Source organism: Sphaeramia orbicularis, chromosome 12 (assembly GCF_902148855.1).
Source record: "Sphaeramia orbicularis chromosome 12, fSphaOr1.1, whole genome shotgun sequence".
In the NCBI taxonomy this organism is placed as follows: Eukaryota; Metazoa; Chordata; class Actinopteri; order Kurtiformes; family Apogonidae; genus Sphaeramia; species Sphaeramia orbicularis.
In genome coordinates this window covers 47,556,813-47,579,253 of record NC_043968.1, presented here as the reverse complement: position 1 = coordinate 47,579,253, position 22,441 = coordinate 47,556,813, and the positions used below count along the sequence as shown (strand labels likewise).

The following is a 22,441-nucleotide window of genomic DNA, read 5'->3' as shown; positions in this document are numbered from 1 at the left end:
CAAAAACACTGATTGCTTTCTCTTACAATGTGTGACCTGCCACCAGTCGAGTTTTAATTTTAACAGCAATGCGGTTTAAGCCCAGAAAGGGCAGGAACAGCAATCTTTTGAAATACAGATTGTACAGATTGGCTGTGGAAATTCCGGAGTAGACATGGTGCGACACAGCACAAAACCGCCTGGGCAGTGAGTTGTAGGATAATCTTTATGATCTTACTGGAAAAGCATAATAATAATAATAATAAATGACTGCGCTGATGTTCAGCATCACCTTGCTGCCAGCGTCAGACCAGAGCTGTAACAGTAACAAGGAAGGAAGTTGTGCTGATGATTTCTATTTCTACTGTAGCTGCTGCAGAATGTCTGCATAACTGGCTGCATGTTCACACAGGGGATTATTTGTCATAGATATCGTGGTTATTACACAGGGCATATCAAAACCTCTAGAAACACACAGTCATCCACTGTGTTTTTAGAGACACATGGATGTTTCTGTTGTTTATATGCAACAAACTAGGGTAATTTAATGGTATGACAATTGATGTTGACTAAACCAATACATAAATGTAGATACTGCGAAAAGCTTAATTTTCATCAAAGTGTTATTGTCAGCAATTACAGTAACATTTTGATGAAATGCATGTAGTTATGTCATGTTGCACAGGTTTATAGACCGTTCTAACTCACAGATACCTGTAGGTTAAATACCCTGTGGAGCAAGACTGAGTTCAGTGATGCAGGAAAAGCCATGATTAGTAGTTTGATGATTCAGTGTTGACACAGGTCAGTCTATACTTCAACACCAACTTCACCTGCAACATTTAAGCTCTGTAGGGGTTATATATAGAGACAAGTTGGCTTGAATGTTACCTATCATGGAATGACCGGTTGAGTCACCTGACCTCATTCCTACTGAACTACTCTGGAATGAATGGGATCAAAATGGTCAGAAAGAAACATCCAACGAGCTAAGAACATCTCTAGGAAGTTTTACAAGAGGTATGGTGAAGTATTTCAGCTGAATGTTTGGAAAAAGTACCTGTCCATTTGCCAAAGGTGTGTAAAACTGTTACAGCTGTAAAGAAAATAGTGTTCAGGTGTTTTAGAACTAGTAGCTGTGTGTTTATGTATTTGTTTGGTCAAAATGAATCTTCATACCTTTTAAATGATCTAGTTTGTTGAATATAAACAAGAACATTCATGGCCTCAAAAACGGTAAGACTGTGTTTCCCAACTTTTTGTTATTGACACTGACATATTGATATCTTTGTTTGTTTATGGAGCATTGCATACAGCTCACTCTGGTCATCCCAGTTCATTTTGTGGATTTTCTTGGAAGAATCATGGGAAAACTCTCATAAAAGCTCATAAAATGCTACTTATAAAAGCTTTTTTTTTTTTTTTAAAGTTCTGAACTCTTTTGGCTGAGCTAAATTTCATCATCAGTGTATTGTAAGCCTCACCAAACTGTAAAGGTCATATGCAACATTTGGCTGAAAATAAATAAATGAACATAAATCATCAGTTTGTAAACTGAAGAATCTTTATTTTTTGTATTGTTTTCTTCAGAAGCTGTTACTTGCTTGCAACCAAATTTAAATCCTTTGTAGCATTAATATAATTTTACTAAACTGTTCCAAAAAAGTTAAGGCCCACAGTAATTTGATGCTGGTAATTTTTCCCCAAATTTACGAATTAGTTTTTTGTTTTGGTGTTACTTTAACAAATTAACAGATGTAGTAATGCTTACTGTTACATGGATATGGATGTTTTGAAACAGAATTTATTACTGAGTTTAGCATTTTCATTATATCATTCGGCAAAGAAAACAATGTTATTTTATAATTAATTGTAGGTTAAACCTTAACTTGATGTCTGATCAGTGGCTTAGAAACATCCTAACATGGAACAGAAAACTTTAACGTCCACAGCTCTGGAACTGAGTATGACTTGCAGACAGGCTTATCTCACCGTTACGAGGCTTGGAGGTTTGGATTTGGGATTTTGTCGACGTATGATTGAAAGACTGGCTGCAAGGTATCAGGATGGAGGATCAAATACCTGCAACCAGCATGTTTATGAAAATAACTGTGTAGCAAAAAGTGGAACTAAACAGTGTACATCTAGAGGTTGGTGCATTAAAAATTGACTGCCACAGCCACAGGTCTGAAAAAGAGGGAGTATGTGAATTTCCTTAAAACATTTTATCTGAATGTTGGTGTTAATTCATTACAGATATGCAAATATTTTAAAAGTGTTGGATTACTCCTTCATGATTTAATAATTTAAATTCCTACCCTTGTAACATAGTGGAGAACGTCTGAAATATTAATGAAATATTAAAGAAGATCCATGACATGAAGTGGGAGGAGTTCAGATTCTGGGTGAATTAACATGGAATGTCAAACTCACTTGCTTTATTTAATTCATTCATACTTTTGCTACTTAATCTGAATATATGTTGGAATTAACGCTGGAATAACTTGCCAATTGCATTTAAAACAAAGGGGAGAAAATTGTAATGCAGCATAATGTTAAATATGCAAAGAGAACATCAAATTTGGTGTTTTGTGTGGTTTCACCAAACATCCACTGTGTCATTTGAAGCACATGTAGTTTAGTTGTGCTCTGCACCAGAATGATAGTTTCATTAGTTTCATTGAAGGACATGTCAGTCTGCTGTTGTCCACTGGTCTGAGCACCTCAGGCCTGACTCACTGTGGTCACTGAAGTAGACAGTGACAGTAAATACATTTAACCAGTTTATGATGAGGCTTGAACCATTTTTTTGGACAATTTGGTGATAATTTGAAGAAGTGTCTGTACTACAGCTGTTCTGTTCTTTCTTAATACAAATAAAATTAATAATTAATTATTATATGTAGATGCATTTTAATATCCTGCACAGATGTGTTTTTTTGAGTAAGTACTAGTGTCCTTGAAGGTGACAACAGAGTGTAAACATATAGCTCCAAATCCAACAGTAAAACATCCGAGAATAGAGAAAGCTGATTAAATGTCCCCCTTGAATGATTGTGTATCTCGAGCAGTTTCACGAGTCAGCAGTTTTATTTTCATAAAGTTTTGAAATGAACCAAAACCAATGGCTGCCTGGATGGTAGTAAAAGTCTGAAAACTTGGTATTATTGTAGTAAAGCAGCACTTAGAAATATAAACAAATATTAAAAAGCTAACACATGAATAAACACTAGTATGGATGGCTTTAAGTGCAAAAATGTGTGTTTATGAAGAGTCTGTTATTTTTCTTTTTTAGATGTGTGTTATGAGCCAGAGTTCAACCCAAGTGCAGTTAATTTCAGTTTTCCTTCTCCAGAAAGGGTGACAGAATGATTTGCTCTGAGTGCTTAAAATTGGCTCTCAACTAGTCGACAGGGGTAGGTGTGTATCTGGCTCATAAATCTTTTAAACAATTGGTTGACAAGTCCAGCACCTTAACATTTTGGTAAGGTTGAACCTCTCTGATGAAGCTTCAAAATCACAAATGTGCTTTTTTTTTTCCCTCCCCAGACAAGCATTAAGAGATTTGACCACAGCAAATGTTTGTTTGTCTGGTCTGAACCAGACAGAGTGACATAATGTTTGGTTTGCAGCCGTCACTGCACAGCTACAAGCAAAACACAGGAAGTGAAAAGAGTCACATGATTTCCAATGGCTTAGTTTTTGAACAGAGTTTTGGCAGCCTGTCATCCTGCCAGGTCAGGGATTTCAGAGCCAAATCCAAGAGAAAAAGGAGTCAAATCAAGTCTAAATCCACTAACTGTAACTTTAGCCAAACATGATGTCCTCTTCCTTGCTGTACAGACAAGTTGAGTAAGAAATTAATCTTTCATTAGCAGCCCAACTGTTGAAGCTCAAGGTCAGTGGAAAATCTCATAAATAAACTGAAAATAAGATCATCCTCGAAATCCTCCAGCAGCCTCACAAGACTAAATGGCCTGCTTTAAAACTTTTGTAGACAGCTAAACAGCACACAATTTAAAACACATGAGCTCAACATGAGTGTGAACTTTACTTTTAACTGTTTTCTGAACATGAAGACCTGTTAGCTGATATATATCAAAGAGGCTACATGAAGTGTTTCTACTTAGATGACCATGTATTTGGTTGTAGAGATATGAACTCAATAGATTTACACCAACCAGAGGATTTATGTGACCACTAGAGGGAGTAGTGAGTCACTTTGTTAGTCTCCCATGGTGAGGAAAACTTTGACCAGTGTCAGAACGTGACAAGATGAGATGAGAACCACAAAGAAAGTAACAAAGTGATAAAGGTCAGAAGCACAAACACAGCTCTAAATGAAAAGAATGGAGTTTGAAGCTGAAATCACAGCTTTTCTTCCACATGTGAGAGTTTGATTATGAGGTTTATGATATAAAGTTATTATGTGATGTTTTTATCTTTGCTAAGTTAGTTGTTTATCGTTGATCCATGATTCAGACGAAACTGTGACAGTTCTGACCTTGTTTGGATGATTTCAAACTGATCTTTAGTGTTACTGCTGACAACAAAAACCGTACAGAAAACTGAGGTGATTTATAGTTTTACTGTGTCTGTTTTCTGTCTAAAAACAGAGCTAAGCTAACAGAGCTATAATGTAAACTATCAGCTGATGTGTGAAGATTATAAGACACAATGTTATTTTTACTGTCGGTCAATAACAAGGCAATGACTTTTTGTTGGAAGAAGAAAACTCAATGATACTATAATCCAGATGTGTGTAAACAATGAGCTTCATACTTTATTCAGTGAGTGATTCAATTTTGTGGATGCAATGTGTTGATTCATTGGTGGAAGACATATGTGTGTTTTGGTACATGACTTCCCCATGCTGTTGTGACCCTTAGCCCTTTAGATATTTATCTTGTAGTACTTAAAAGTTATTTTAGTATATTTGTGATGTTAGACTCTACCCTGCACTCCAAATATTTGTAGCAAATCAAAGAATAAGGTTATTATTACCACAGTTTTCCCTTATTTTATAGAGGACTTTGGTATTGTGGAGATTTGTACCATTTTTATTTGACTAAAAAACTGCTTTTTGCGTAATTTTGGACATACAGTGGTTCATTACAATATTTAGAAAATAGCCCAAAGAAACACGAAACCATTTCACTCATTGGGCACTCTCAACACACACTTGTAGTTTTGTGAGTAACAGATGAGCTGTACTTCCTAAAAGCTTATTCCCTGAAAATAAACACTGATGCTGTGCAAAAGCAATCACAGGTCAAGTAATTTTAGGGAAAACCTGCAATTCTTTTGAAATGCATAGTCCAGGCAAATTAAGTTGACCGAACAGTTAAAACGAATGTTATGCATGTTAAAAATGTGGAACTATTACACTACTTTTACTTTGAAAAACAAACTAGAAATTAAAATAAATTCAGTCCTAGGGGGAAGCTGGGAGCGATCTGAGCTTTAAATTCATTTAGATGTGCTTTCTGTATTAATTACTTATTGAATTTATGATTTTAACATTATCATTCCAAACTCTGGCTAATGCAATGCACTACATTTTTTAGTTTTTACTGAAGGGAACAACACACACATGCATTCCTAATCTGCATATGTAAATAAGAAGATTGAGTTTTGCTCAAATAATGAATACCTAGAACTAAAACCCATAATCCCCAAGACTTTTACAGTGGCGCAGCTTCAGGACGTGTTAATATTGTATAACACTGAACCAATTTGGCTGCTTCTGTCCTTTTGTCCCCTTGATGTAAGTTTAATTTTTGTGCTTTTCCTTCCAGTTCAGCTTGAATTCATTGTACTTTTGGACAAGTTACTCATTAACCGGTCATAAAACGTAGCTGTCATTAGACGTGGTCTGTCTGATTTCATGCTCGTCTCATTAAAAAGGGATTGAGTGAGTCCCCAGATGCCATTTGCAGGTATTATTGGCATGACTTATTGAAAGAGAAAGTTGCTAGTTGTGGAAAAATCGGAGTGGTACAGATGGTACTGGAAGATTTCAGAACAATTCTTGTCTGTATTGGTTTGAAGTGTGTTAAGAATGTGTTGTTGTGAACAGGCTTTCTGTCCTGAAAAAGTCTCACATAGCATTAAGTCCAATAATCTGAGTCTTAGGTCTTAACATTTGTGAAATCTCTTCATGTACTATTTTGACAAGTCCTGAAAACGAATGAGATTATAAAGTTAACCGTGCGTTTAATAACTTCAGGCTTGCTATTAAATCTAGTTTTAGAGAAAGCTGATAACTGTGCAAACAAAACCCAGAATTTAACCCTATCTGCAAACTCAGCTACTGTGTCGTGACATTGTAGATTTGTGACACATAACTTAAAACAGTTTCCCCTAATGTCACGAAACAGACCAACACATTTAGTACTTGGGTGGAATCTATTGGAAGTATTAGGTGTAAAGGCTTTACAGTTGCAGGTCAAATCAGAAAACAGCCTCAAAAAGCTCTGAGGTGCCAACACCTTCAACTGCCTATTTTTCTGTATTCACTGTAGGAATGTCACTGAAGTCCAGCCATTTTCTTTTTTGTCACTGTTGATGCAAAAGAGTCCTTAAATTACCTCCACAATGAAAATCTACTCGTTGAAACCGACAGAAACTCTGTATGAGAGAGACTAAATATTAGTTAGTGGTTGTGGATAACTCAGACACAGTGGTACAGCCTGGTGAATAATACTTACCTGTATTTGTCTGACTGTGTGGTTGTTCATCAAACTCACCCTCCCTCACCCACCCACTCACTACGGGTGCTTCTTTATTCTCTCACTGTTTGCTATCGGTATCTGTGTGTGCTCAATCATGTGTGAGGGATTGGTGCAGAGTTAAATCATATTTTTGTTGAGAGGTGAGTGGGTGAGTGTGTGTCAGTGCCGGGGCAAAGACACACTCACACTCAAACACATACACGTGCACATATACACACTTTGCATATGATCATGCACGCATGGCTTCGTCCTCTTCCTCTCTTCTGCAAAACAGAGTAGTTTGAAGTGTACACAAGTGAAAGGGCATGTGCACTGGGAGCTGCTCAGGAATCACAGCGGTGGGAAGTGAGATAGAGAGAAGACAGTCGGAGTGTTGACATAGGCGCCCTCAAAAGAGCTAATTTACAAAAAGTGAGCGAAGGCTGAGTTTGTTATTCAGCTCATACCTGGGCGGCAGTCGCATGACTCTCCTCTCCTCTCCTCTCCTCTCCTCTCCTCTCCTCTCCTCTCCTCTCCTCTCCTCTCCTCTCCTCTCCTCTCCTCTCCTCTCCTCCTCTCCTCTCCTCTCCTCTCCTCTCCTCTCCTCTCCTCTCCTCTCCTCTCCTCTCCTCTCCTCATTTCTCCTTGTTTCTCCTCTCCTCTCATCGTTTCTCCTCTCCTCGTTTCTCCTCTCCTCATTTCTCCTCATTTCTCCTCGTTTCTCCTCTCCTCGTTTCTCCTCTCCTCTCCTCGTTTCTTCTCTCCTCGTTTCTCCTCTCCTCTCCTCGTTTCTCCTCTCCTCTCCTCTCCTCGTTTCTCCTCTCCTCTCCTCTCCTCGTTTCTCCTCTCCTCTCCTCTCCTCTCCTCGTTTCTCCTCATTTCTCCTCGTTTCTCCTCTCCTCGTTTCTTCTCTCCTCTCCTCGTTTCTCCTCGTTTCTCCTCGTTTCTCCTCTCCTTGTTTCTCCTCTCCTCTCCTCTCCTCTCCTCTTGTTTACTACTCTGCTCTTATTTTGACTCTTCCCACTTTCTCTCTCCCTTCTCATTTCGTCCTGTGCTTCTCTCTCTCAACCCCCCCCTTCCTCCTCCTCCTCCTCCTCCTCCCATCCTGTCCTAACCCCCCTCTCCTCCCCTCTCCTCTCCTCTCCTTTCCTCTCCTCTCATCTTGCTCTCCGCTGCATCGCTCAGTCAGTCGGAGAGGCGAGAGTCTCTCCACTCACACTGCCTGCCTGCCTTGTCGCTGCTGCGATTAGCTGTAGCCACTCGTTTCTCTCTCTCCCTCAGTCATCTGTATTTATTTTTTAGATTAATGTTAGCTTCCCTTAATCCATGGCAGTGTAATGTGCTTCGGAGCTGATCAAGCAGCTGCTTTGCCGGGTCCACAGTTTCTCTGGTTCTGTGTTGTAGCGTAGCGTTTGCTGCTCTCGTTGTGGCATGTCTGTTTACATCAGCAGCATGGCTCGCAGGGCAGGGGCAGCCAGGGGCAGCCGAGGGAGCAGCGCTAGCAACAGAGGAGGAGCAGCCGGAGCAGGAGGAGGAGGAGGAGGAGAGACATGTGAAGCAGGACTTACAGAAGAGCCAGGAGACACAATCAGAGAAAGAGGAGGGCTAGCAGAGGAGCAAGTGGGAGAAAAAGAAAGTAGAGAAGGAGGTCAAGGAAGAGCAGCTTTGGGAGCAGGATGTGGTTCATCAGCAGCAGCAGCAGCACCAGCACCAAGAGGAGGAGGTGGAGGACTAGGACTAGGAAGAGGAGTGTGTCGGGGAGTTTGCATGTCAGTCCAGGAGCTCAGCTACTGTCTTTGTCTGCCCTGTTGTTGTACAGTGTTACTGCAGCATGGAGCTGACCCCAACATCCGCAACACCGACGGAAAGTCTGCCCTGGACCTGGCTGAACCGTCAGCCAAGGCCGTGCTCACAGGTCAGTGCTCCTCTCTTCTGTTTATTAAACATGAACCTCCAACACTGTCTCTGTTTTCACCTGTCTCATATGGGCTTTGTTTATATCTCATTTCATCCATGCCTTGTTGGTTCATTCCTTTCAAAGCTTTCATCTGTCACCATGTGAACATTTTTTTTCCCCACAACTTTACAGCACACTTTGTTCCATTTCCACAAATCATCTTTCTCTTCAATTTGCTCAAGGCTTCAGGCAGCATCACCTTTTCCTACCCATCTGTAACCTCCTCATTTTGCGGAGCTGTGCAGCTCTCCATGCTTGTTATTCTGTTTCTTTGTTCAAGGCTGCACATGCATCGGCGAGGATGTAACATTTTTTTCATTTTGCGCTCTGCCTCTCTTCAAGGCTATAATCAGTGGTCAGGAGTGTTTGTCTCCTTGCTTTCTTCTCATTTTTTCTTGACTCTTTCTGGCTGCAGCTGCATTCATTGATCAACTACTTAATGTACTCACTTGTAGTATTTGAATTGCCAGCCTCTTTTTTTCCTTCCTATCTATTCATTGAATTTTCTTCATTTCTTTGTCATACACCTGTTCCTCCAGAAGATGTATTGGTTATTCTTCCTATGTCTCATAACCTTAAGGAGCATTCTATACAAAACCATTCATGTAATGGATTTTCTTCATGTGAAAACTTCTTCTGAATTGAGGGAGAGAAAGAAAGTAAATGATGGAGTAATATAACATCTTTAAATTTTTTATGTATCTGCAATGAATATTAACACTTGACCATAAAAAACAGTTCAAGGAAACTCAGATACCAGAAATATACAGTTAAAATGTGTTTGTTTCAGCCCTGAAGCTCTATTGAACAAGCTCTGTGGCAGGCAATTATTTTATACGGACTAAATAACTTCTTTATAATTGAGAATTATATTAACACCACACAGAATCAAGATTTGGCTGCAAGAAAGCACAAACTAGTGGTGATATTAATTTTAGTAAATTATTCATCTTCATTAATTTGGTTGCAGGTGCAGAATTCACATACTAATGATGAAACCTGGCTCAGAGGACTAAACTTACTAACTGAGAGGTACTGGAGTAGAGCTTTAGGGTGGTGTAAGATTTAATGAATCTAAAAGTTTTCATGTGAACATTTTCAAGAAAATCCATGACAGGAACCTGTAGGTCTGTAGAGAGCTGGTTTGGGTTGTCTCTTTGACTGTGTTTTCTGAAACACTGAAGATTTATCATTGCGCAATATGCAACTGAAAGAAACCTACACTAAACTGTATCATCCTTGCTTTTAAGTACAAGTATCTGACATGAGTCTGAATGGCCTTGAGTAAGAGGCATGCATTCCTGAAAGAGATTAAATGTTTGATATGCAATATTTAGTGGCATCTAGTGGTGAATTTGAAGCCCCCCCCACCACCACCACCACCAAATCAATCTTCGTTGAATGTCAAAAAAATGCGAAAGTCCCCCATCAGAACCAGAATTTGCTAAAAATCTAACTTGTTTCATGCCAGTAATAAAAAGCGACACTAGAATGTTGCGTCAGTCTCACAAAGCCACCCCTATTTTCACAGCACTGAAGGTGATCATGCTTGGCCCTAGCTTCTCCATCATATTATCTAGTGTTTATTGGTAAACCAGTTTAGAGGTGCATCACTACCACCAACTGGACTAGAGCAGCTGCACTCTCCGTTATGGGCTTTGGTAGTCTCATTTCTTCTCTTCTACTATTTGGAAAGCTAGGGATAGACTAATTGGGAAATGGCTGTTACCAGTATTCAATATAAGATTTTGGCCAATAGATGATGCCGATACCAGTGTTAGTTTATGTTTGTTTTATTTTTATTCATGCCCCCCTTAATGAAGAAATTTTCATTATTAATATAAAACAAGCTACTATTTTAAAGTCTTTCAGCACCTCATCACATTACTGTTGAATGTACACACAGATTCACGCAAAGATATTTCTGAAAAGATGTATTATATGTCGATACCATTATTGGCCACTATCAGCAAAAATCAGCTGATTCTGATGTTCAGCTGATATATCGGTGCATCACTAATCAAATTTGAACTCTGAACTACTTTAGAAACATATTGTATGGTTGACTCTGGGAAAGGTGACCCAGTCCCTCTGTAGATACGAGTTGTAAAGTAATAAAAACACAAAGCTTGTTATATTCCTGTATTTATACTCTGATGAAAACACAATTATCGCAAATAGATTTCATTTCTGTAGTTTGATCCTTCTAAATCTAAGATGTTGTACTTTTAGAATCTGTTAAAATTAGTAGTTTGTGTCTGAAATTGATAGATTAATGCCATTTGTACACCATATTTAATTTTTTCAGCTTTTCCTTAGAGTAAAGTCTGTAGGAAGAGGCTCAGGACAAAGCTTCCTAGAAAGTTTTAGTGAGTATTATGAGAAAGTATGACTTAGCAGAGAAAATCTAATTACTGGTCCTGTCTTTGTTACGAGCTCTTTAAAGCAGGCATCGCATTTATTCAAGCCTGTAGGAGCTTTCATGAAAGACTAGTCAAACAATGCCTTCTAATAAATTGTTATTATCATGATTCATTTATTATTATTATTCATTGTAATTAGGGAGTGACTTGTCCTTTATATCCTTTACATTTTGTTTCAACATCTCACTTTGTATTTGTGGATCATTCGAGAGATTCTTGGCTTTAAATTCATTTTGTGTTCACCATCTTGTACTTCGTGTCTCTCGGGGTCTCAGCTCAGCCTCTAAATCAGTTTTCACAGTACCACTTCTGTATTTACACTGTGTTTCATCATCACCTCCCCTTGTTTGGCCTCTCTGGTAAATTAGATGAACCTCCAGATATCACACAGGAGAAATATGCGGCGTCCAAACAGCCAGACATTATGAAAAATTATTGTCCTTGCCAGCATGAATTGGGTAAATGTTGTTCAGTGTCAGAAGTATTGAACATTGATATGTTGCTCTTAGCCGTTTCACCCGTTCTCACCAAGGATTTTACAATGGCGCTGTCATAGAAATGCAATTTATGAGCGGTACAACGAGAAGGTTTGGTACTGGACTAATTTAATTGGCCTTGTTTTTTTCTGTGCTTGTAATAGAAAATATGCAGGCATAATGAAATGTATGAGTGCGAATGCATGTAAAGCGTGTAAACAACCGACCTGACTGAATGAGGATACAGTTGTGCATAGTTATTTGTTTATACCCAGTGTGGTTTTGTGCATGTGTGATTGTGGCAACGAAGCAACAATGACAGTTCAGAATTCAGGATAAATGTTCTATATACTATGTGGTTGCATTTTATAACTTAATAGCCTGTCAGTGTTTTGGTTAATTATTTAGGATATGAAATATCCAGAAAAAGTAAATAATTGTCATTGTAAAAATAAAATTGTCAAAATTGTATAAAACACAAAAAAGCGGCGGATCTCCCATTCACAAAGCTGTAACCACTGAACATGTGGCATTTTGCCTGATTAAATAATGAAATAGTAACTTCAGTTTTATTGAATCTAGTTGTGTTTTGGCTAAACTGTTTACAAAGGACAGCTGGTGTCTGTGGGAGAAGTATGGTTTAATAAAGTAAGCAGGTACATAATGTTCACTTGTACGAGCTGTCGTACTTTGTATGAACAGCAGCTATCTCGACAGTTAATAGTTTTTAGAGACCACCTTAACACTTAATCGAGAATCGCTCAAAGCAGATCAATGTGAAACAAACACAGTGTAGTGTACTTTCGAAATAAGAACACAGAGTATTATAGTCAAGTTAAATCTGTGTGTACATATATATATATATATATATGTATGTATATATATATATATATATATATATATTAGTATTGTGCTAAGACACACAATTTTACACTGTTTTGGTTATTCATTTATATTGACACATACAGGATGTTGTTTTATTCCATTCCTTCATTTTTACATTGATTTGACAGCATCACATTATGTTATCTCTTCCCTTTCTACTTTGATACATTCAAATTTGTTTGGAGTGTAATGTTTTCATGTTTTGCTGTACATATCTCTTTTATTGTGTTGTTTTCTATGTTTTAGTGTCTTTGCTTGTATCTTGTTTTTTTGTATTCTGCTGTTGTGCCCTTCTGCTTTGTCTGTCAAAGCACTTTGTAAACTCAGTTTTTAAAGGTGCTATATAAATAAAAGCTATTATTATTATTATTATTATTATTATTATTATTATTATTATTATTATTATTATTATTATTAATAATAATAATACTTCACTGCTTTCATCTCATTGAATAGTAACTCATTATTTTGACCTAATGATATGAGAATAGGCATTGAACCACCAGGTCAGACTACAGTTTTTGTCTTGTTACACCTTGGTATGCATTCCTTTTACCTTTCATCTCGTCATATCTTATTAATTTTAATATATTGTTGAAAAATAAAAACAATTTGCGTCCCCACTAGTTTTTGACAAATTTTCAGACATAATCTCAGACCATTCTGACAGCATGAAACACATATTATATGACCATGGGTCTGATAACGCTGCAGGACATTCCTTGGAATGTTTCCAAATCACTTAAATAATAGCTCACTTGCTTTGAATGTAATGAGTGGTGTTATGATAAAAAGAAGAATTTAAATGCACAGTATCAGTTAAGAGACGATGCAGACAGAATCACCTGTAATTTAGTATCCATGTTGAATTATCAGCTGGAATCATAAGACATGTTTGGTGGTCAAATCTAGTGTCTTGTTCATTTTTTTAATCACATAACAGGGCTACAATAAAATCACAGGGTGAGTACGCATCAACTTACAAGACCCAGTAAGGCAGCAAGAATGTGGGTGTTTTTAAAGACTCAGTTTTTTGGAGTTTAAAATGCAGGCACTTCAGTCAAATAGTGTTAAACCTGATTCTTCATGTTTGACTTCTGTTTTCACACTATTGATTTACAAGTTGTCGAATAGGTGTGGATTCTAGTTGTGAACATAGCAAAAAAGTATGGATTTTAAAGAGTTTTCACCTTCACATAAAAAACTCATATTTGACATTTGATCAAAATAACAGTCTTATCATCTTCCTTTACTGCATTAACTAATAGTTTACATTATAGCTGTGTTAGCTTAGCTCTTTTTTAGACAGGAAACAGTCACAGTGAAACCACAAATCATCTCCGTTTTCTGTATGGTTTGTGTTGTCATTAGGTACAGTAAAGATCTGTTCATCTGAATCGTCCAAACAAGGTCAGAACTGTCATGATTTAGTCATGTGGATCAACAAATGGTGAACTTAGCAAAGATAATAACATCAAAATGATAACTTTATACTTTCATAAGGCTCATAATCAAACTTACCTGTGTAGAGGAAATGCTCCGATTTCAGCATCTAACTCCTTGTTTTCATCTAGATCTGTGTTCAGTAGTGAACACAACAGCAGTGCTTCTGGCCTTTGTCACTTTGTCACTTTTTTCCATTGTAAAAGTTGTTTCTTAGCGGTTCTCATCCCATCTGGTCACTTTCTGATGGTGTTAGTTTTCCTCACCAGCAAAGTAACTCACTACTCCCTCTAGTGGTCACATAAACCAATCAGACAGTTGATATCAATATATTCTGTGCATATCTCTGCAGTCTAATACATTTACGTCTATCGGCATAACTTCTGAGCTCTTTATTCTAAATTCCCTAATGTTTTTTAATATTTGGAAGTTGAAATTGTACACAGCCCCTGTAAAAAAACAAACAAAACAAAAACGTGTTAGTCTGTATTCAGATTTTGTGCATACGGTATTGTCTTCTTTATGACAATTTTCTAACTCTAGATAAAGAAAAAAATAGCAATACATTTCCTTGCTGACATTATATATTCAGTATCACCAGATTCTTTCAGTACACATCCTCATTTCTCATTTCTTCTCCTCTGTCTGTGTGATTATTCTGTATCCTTACTTGTCAGATGGTTCAATTGACAAACTTATTGTGTCTCGTTAGTAATTTGCAATATGCTTTTAATGATGAGCACTAATGAGTGTCTTTGTCTTTTCACCTTTCACCACCCTGAAGTGACTCTGTTGTTTTAATTAATGCCGCCAGTCATGCATTAAAGTTATTTCCTTTAAGACTGTTTTTGTCCTGCAGGATTTGATAGAGTTGATGCAGAATTTGTATATAGGCCTGTAAATTCCCACTGCATGAAAAACCCCCCAACAGTGTAAATATGTTATCATTTAGCCTGTGTATATGTGAATCCTCTTGTATATGGTTGTGCTCTGACACCTTGCATGAGCATTTCCCTCCTTGTCCCATATGCTCTACGATTTAGAGGTTCTGCTCTATTCTTCATCTCTGCTGCAGGCCGGCAGCTTTCGGCTCCAGTCTGTGGTGATGGAAGTTTATATTGACCCATAAATTAGCTCTACTGCACCGCCACATCCAACCGACTGCTCTCAGAAATGATAGACTCTGTTCCCTGTTCGCTGCAGATGAGAAAAGGAAAAACAGAGGAAATTAGTTTCTCATGCTGCATTTTCGCGTCTATCGGTGGCCCGCCTGGACACGATGATACAGAAATTTGATTTGTTAAAGAGATTTGTTCAGTTGGTCACACAACGCGTTTACGGTTATCAGAGGAACAGGCTTCATGTTGTTGCTGTTATATACAAATAAAGGGACAGTTTTGGGCAGAAATTTCTTTTTTTTTTTTATTGGACCAGGACAATACATATTATAGATGCAACGGTACAGGTTTTCCATGGTTCAGTATGTATTGTGGTTCTTGAGTCACGGTTCCCGGTACAATACAGTTCAGATTTAGAGGCCAGCTGGAGCCTGGCTGTGTGCCAAAATGTAACTGGAAGCTAATGGAGAGCCTTAAGGTTCATTTATGCTCACTTTACGTACGTAAATAGGTTTGTCTGTTTCTAATGTTGTCATGCGTCACTGCCCTCATACTTTCTCATGTGTCCTGTACGTTGGAATGAGCGTTTCTCAATCAATGCACCAGAGGGCACTGTTCTTATTTACCATACTGGCTGAATACCACAAAGAAGAGTAAAGTTTTTTGAGAAGAAGAAGAAGAAAGTCAATAATAACGAACATGGCGACTACAGAGGGGGTTTTACTAATGTGGATACTAATGTTAATAGTCAGAAGGGTAGTTGGAAGTAGAAGGGCTTTGCTCCACGTCCGGCTTGGGCTGGGGTCCGCTACGTCCAGGTCACAGGCTCCACATCCGGCTTGGGCTGGGGTCCGCTACGTCCAGGTCACAGGCTCCACTGCAGCTCTAGCTGGGCTCCACGTCTGGCTCCAACCAATGACAGCAGAATTCCATATGTCAGTCGTCTTGCAAAACTAATGTAAACACAAGTTGTCCAGAAATGTCATTTGACAATGACAAATGAGCAGTGCGGTACATGCTTGTACCGAACTGTGAGGGGCGTACCGTTCGATACGATGGTACAATGTGTACCATTGCACCCCTAATACATTTCGACATTGTACCTTTAAATACAATACAATTGATGCAATGCAATTTATAAAAAAGGGCTTTTTTATTTTCCGACCTCATCTTTTGTTAGAGTTTGATGAAATAACCCTCCAGTGTATTACAGCTTCTTTCTTGCTCAACTAAAGCTCAAAATTCAACCTTTTTGTTTGCTGTAATGTTCATTTTGAATCAGTTTCTACAGTCATTGTCTAACCATGGAGCTTTATTTATATTACATTTATTAGTTTTTAACAAATAATACATGCTGTCTCTTGCGCAAAAGCAATTTAATTTGTTGATATTGCACATACTGTATATGGTGTGTGTATAGTTTTGATAAGGGAAAAACTACTTATGAATCACATCTTGTCTTGCAAGCATGTAGACAGAAAAAGAATCAATTAAAATCTTGAAAGAAAAGAAAAAAATGTACAAATTGTGATAGACTAACAATTAGAATGCACTTTCATATACACTCTAATAGATTAGAAGCCAATGAACAATGACACAGACAGACAAAACCAGAACAGATGGCAACAATAACTAAAAGTGACTGTTAAGAACAATGATTCCATGGTGCATCTCATTGTTCACATTGGCTTTTTTTGCTCTTCCACTGAAAACTTTGACAGGAGTTAGCTTTTTTTTTTTTTTCATTTCCAGTGGTGGGATGCTTCATATCTGTGGGTTTTTAACTGGGAAACAAGACTGACTGAATGTTATTTGACTGGTCGCTTGCAGCCTTCACTGACATCTCCTCATTGTGGCTCCTGATCTGTTTTATTTTAACATCTATCACAGGGACTCAAGTACTCTTATGCATAACTGTGTTTCCTACATATGTAACTGAGACAAAGGCCGTGGGTGTGTGCATCTCAAAGTTTATTTGCAAAGCTTACCAGGATTGATTCTATATTTAGCATTTAGCACAGGTTGGGCATGTTTTCAGACAGATTATGCATTAGGATTTGATTAGATGACAGAGTTCATCTCTTGCTGCTCAAGCAAATTGGTATGAATTACCTGTCAGAATCTGCTTTTGCACTAAAAAAAAAAAGCAATGAATTACAATTTTTCAAAGCTACCAAAACATGAATACATAAATAACGTCTGGGGGCTGGCTTGGAGACTAGCACATTAATTATATTGTTCCTTATCAAGTTATTAAAAAAATATATGCACAGATCTGCTGTAAGATATCACTGAGTGGTCATTGGCTACCGTACACAGTGTTAATCAGATGTTAATGCAAATCTGCTGTGTTTAAATCTGATTTATAGTCCTGTATCAATGCGGTGCAGGTGGAAGATACATCTAAAAAGGAGTCTTCTTTCCAGTTACACAAGACAAATTTGCATTTTATGATCAAGCAAAATCGCTTTCAGCTCAAACCACCTTCGGCTATAGCTGCTTGTCTCCAAGTAAATGAGTGCATATAAAGTTTTTGTAGCCTCTGTATTGTAATGAATAGCATTGGGAAGTTGTTGCTTTAGCTCTGAATAAACCTGAGAAAGTTTGCTATGAATATTATAAAGATGATATGAACCATGTAAGGGTTATTCCAACTCACCTGGGCCCTCCCACTTCATGTCTTTAAATAATTAATGTGAAAACTTCTGTTAAGTTCACAAGACCTCGCAAATTCCTAAAACTCAACTCTAAATACTTTTAGTTCTGAAATGTGTTAAGTTTGGCCCATGGAGTAAAATTTCATCATTAGTATGTGCATTCTCAGACTCATCAGTTACTTATTATTCAGTGGATTGTGTTGAAAGGTTTTCAACATAACAAATGTTAAGAATAATTTGCACCATTTATTCAGTGAACAGTTGTTGCTGAAATCAAATTCATGAACATAATTTGCCAAACTGAGAATGATCATTTTAAAAAACTGAGTTTTTCCACCACTGTTCGCATTGTTGCATCCAAATATTGACCCTGTGTACTATTAATGGAGCCGTACAGAAGGTATGTGATCCTGAGTAAAATTCCAATGCATCAGATCTCACAAAATAAAGCTGACAAGCTGTAAAGACCCACATTTTGGAAAAAAGATGTATTTATTCATTCTAGTTTTATATACATAAAAAAATTAAATATTCAAATATATTTGTAGTAGAGTTTTAGGATTTTAGCAGATTTCACATTATCAGTAAAATGTGTGATATGAAGTGAAAACAGGCCCAGGTGAGTTTCTATAACATGAAACCATCGTCAGTAGCTGTGTTTCTATAAAGAGTTGTCAATTTGAATTTGCTAATGTTTTCCATTAACAGGTTTAGAGTGAAAATCTAGGCTGTGTTATGTAATCAGCAGGTGGCGCTGTAGGCTTTGTTACATATTGGTCTTAAATACAGAGTAGAAGAAGAAGCATTCTATTGTTTTTAATGTAAAATGACTTTTGTTGAGAATGAGACTGACTGAATGCGGAATAATCTCCTCATCAATCCACACCTGTTTTTGTACCAGACATGCTATCACTCTTAACCCATAAAGACCCAAACATCCACCAGCGACCAAAATCAGCTGTTGAGATAAACTAATACCTGTTGATCCATTAATCCTATTAAATAATTGGTGTAAAATACAGTTTGTCGTCTTTTCATGGCCATCGGATATGACCCATTTGGACGTTCAGAGGCTACATAGTGAACATGGAAACACTGTCATCTTCTACAACATTTATTCACCAGTAAAACCCATGGAGTTGGATCAATGACAGTGGATGGACACACTTGTTTTTGTGTTCAGTGTTTGATATCTTTGCTGAAAAAGTCACTTTTTCTTCAGTTTTCTATTTCTGATATAATAACCCTCAATTTTAATCTGAGTCTACATGATCATTCAATTATATATTGGAAACTAGAAGCACTCGGAGAGCGCAGACCTCCGCCAAGGCTGATCAGTGGCCCCCCCCGTGGGCCCCCCCACGCCAAGGAGGTTATGTTTTTGCCAGGGTTTGTTTGTTTGTTTGTCTGTTTGTTTGTTTGTCTGTCCGTTAGTGTGCAACATAACTCAAAAAGTTATGGACAGATTTTGATGAAATTTTCTGGTCTGCACCCCCCCCGTGGGCCCCCCCACCCCCGATCACCACCAAAATTTAATAATTTCTTCCTTATCCCGTTTCCAACAAACCCTGAAAATTTCATCAAAATCTGTCCATAACTTTTTGAGTTATGTTGCACACTAACGGACAGACAAACAAACAAACAAACCCTGGCAAAAACATAACCTCCTTGGCGGAGGTAAATACATGATTTTCACTTAAAAAATGCAAAAGACAGAGGATGATATTATGATAAATGGAGATAAATCACTTAAGAAAGGTTAAATCTAGAGGAAAACTCATTTGGGAACTGCCACAAAAGTAGCACTTGGTCTTTATATGTTAGAAATGATAAAATCTTAGTAGATGCATCAAACAACTGAAACTCACATAAAAAATGTTAGCTTAATAAAAAAAAAAAAGTGTTTCCACTTGTTGGCAAAAAATGTCAAAACCTGACTACAACAAGCAAAAGAGTAAATGTAAAAGTAAGTTTCTCTTATCCTATTCTGTATGCACCCATTTGTTAGCTTATTACTGTGATGTATAATAAATGCTTGTATTAAAAATATTTGATTTGTTGGTCCTTATATCATAATAGAATTGAAACCATGTTACTTTAAATCAGTGTCAATAAATCCAAAACTTTCCAATATATTTCCTAAATTTTGACATCACTGTAGCTTACTATGTTATTTAAGACATCATAGGCAAATTTAAGTGAATTTCCAAAATCAGTGACATTTTGATGAAACCATGTTAATGAGGACATTTTAAAATATTTTTGGTCAAAAACTTTATTTTATGCACTCATCATCCTTACTATGTTTAAGTACTTACAAATACCTACTGAAATATGTAACACACACATATAGGTTATATATCTACAAAGTTAGAGCCCATTGAACACAAACATGTAACTGTGTCACCACTTGACCTGACCCTTAAATATCTTTATGGAACACATGTACTGTTATGGGTTAAAACATGGATGAATGTAGGTGGAGACAGTTAGTGAAAGGCAGTTAGCTTTGAACTCCAGAGAATGGACAGACGGCGCTGGTTTCCACACTAACACTTTATTCTACACAGCTTAACTTTGACTATACCATGCCAGGTCTCGACAGGTTATACCATTCATGGACACTAGAACACAAAAGACGTAACCTACACTCAGTTGTTACTAAAAAGAGATAAATGAAACCAGGAGTGTCAAAAATGCGGCCCGTGGGCCAAACCAGCCCGCCAAAGGTTCCCATCCGGTCTGCAGGATGGATTTGCAAAATGCAGAAATTACACTGAAGATATTTCAAGGTCAAGGATGTCAAACTTTTTTTTGTTCAGGGGCCACATACAGACCAATTGTGATCGCAGGTAAAATAATAGCATCTCAAGTAAAATATAACTTACAGTATAAGTAATGACTCCAAATTTTCTTCTTGGTTTAATGTAAAAAAAATAATATTACATTATGACTATAAATAATACAAAACAATAATAATTAAAGATTTTTTCTCTTTGTTTTAATGCAAAAAAACATTAGATAATGAAAATATTTACATTAACAAACTCTCTCCTTTAATGATAAAATGTGAAGAACCCTAACAATTATGAACAACATGAAATGCCTAAAGAAAATTAAGTGCAATTTTACCAATATTCTACCTCTTACTAAATGTTTTGGGTCTTTGTAGACCTGATATGTAATGCACAAGTATAAATCATAAGTCGAAGCATAATAGTGTTAAAATTACACGTATTTTTCTGAAGAAATTAAATTTTTTTCCCCCAGGTTATTCACATTTTTTGTGTGGATAGTTTGTAAATCTAAATATTTTCATAATTTATTATTTCTTTGCACTAAAACAAGGAGAAACATTTAGAGATGTCATTACTTATAGGTTATTATGCTATTATTTTACTGGTCTGGCCCGCTTGAGATCAAATTGGGCTGAATGTGGTCCCGGAACTAAAATGAGTTTGAAATCCTTTAATTAAACAAAGGGAGCCACCATCTTGTTGTACTATTTGTTTATTTATTTGTTTATTTCAAATATAACATTAAAACCAAACCACAAAAAGATTTGTACAAAAAGAATGGAAAACAGTCAAAAAGAAGCAAGATGAAGTTTAACTTACCTCTCGCCCCCTTACCCCATCCTTTTACCTACCCTAAATTCCTGTCAAATCCCATAAGTAACTCAAAAATCCTTCATATATCAGACTAAACTCTGACTATAAAATGCTATACATGTCAAGGATAGACTGTCTATTTTGCAACAGCATTTCACATCAGAATCAGTAATAGTACACAAATCAAAAACAAAATGAACTCTGTCCATTTCATAACAATAGTCCAATCCAACTTTATTTATAAAGCACTTTAAAACAACCACAGTAGACCAAAGTGCTGTACAGAAGAATAAAAGCACAATACAAATTAATAAAAGCATTAAAATCAAGTCAAATAAAACAAGTTAAAATATAAAAACAGAAACAAAATGTCAACATTGCACGAGTGTTAAAAGGCCAAGAAGAACAGGTGGGTTTTAAGAATAGATTTAAAAACGGGCAAGGAGGAGGCCTGTCTGATATACTGCACAATAATGCAGTATATGCAATAATGCAGTATAATAATGCACATATCAGAATAAACTATCCATTTCTTAGCAATAATATACTTATTGAAAATAAACTCTGTCCTTTTCGTCATATTTACTCAGTATTTTGGATTCTGTTGTCCTTACAGTAGCACACTTTAACCAGACTCTGCCTATTAGAGGGTTTTTCCAGGGGTTTTGCATTTGTGAAATGCCTGGAATAGCCCTTTAGCAGCTCTGCAGATGAGCGATTGAGAGAAATGCACAGTAATGATGTGAAAATCCCCTGAGGAGCAAACTTAGGAAACAATGGGATCACTGGGAGGATTCCTCTTTACATTTGTCTTTCTTGTCATTGAGGATTGATCTTCCTCTGTTCGGAAAAAGCGGCGATTAGGACACTTTCATCAACATGTTTTTGCCCTTGACGTCCCAACTCTCTCTCTCTTTTTTCGCTCCATCTCTTTCCTTCGTCACCCATCAATTATAGTGTTGTTTAATGAGCTTGCAAGTACAGCATGTACCACGTCCACCCCTCATCCTTACATCTGCCTTGGTGTCATTTTCCTCCCACATTTGACATGTCTTTATCCTTTTGCCCCCTGCTGTCTCTAAAACAGCTCTGCCTCTGTACCAGTCATCCACTCTGTCGCTCCCTTCTGACATTTGTCATTTTCTCGCCTTCTGCTCCTCACTTGAAATGTCTAGATCT

The 22,441-nt window shown here is 37.2% G+C and overlaps 1 protein-coding gene across 2 annotated transcripts in view; it reads left to right on the top strand.

The window, feature by feature from the left end:
• LOC115429514 (poly [ADP-ribose] polymerase tankyrase-1) overlaps positions 1 to 22,441 on the top strand; it is a 158,385-nt gene that overhangs the window by 9,203 nt on the left and 126,741 nt on the right. For both annotated transcript variants that reach the window (XR_003936795.1, XM_030149037.1), the window contains exon 4: positions 8,512 to 8,607. Coding sequence is in view for 1 of the 2 variants with exons in the window: in XM_030149037.1 (XP_030004897.1) it covers positions 8,512 to 8,607 (96 nt within the window). In the remaining variant the exon portion in view is untranslated. The remainder of the gene's footprint in view (positions 1 to 8,511; positions 8,608 to 22,441) is intronic.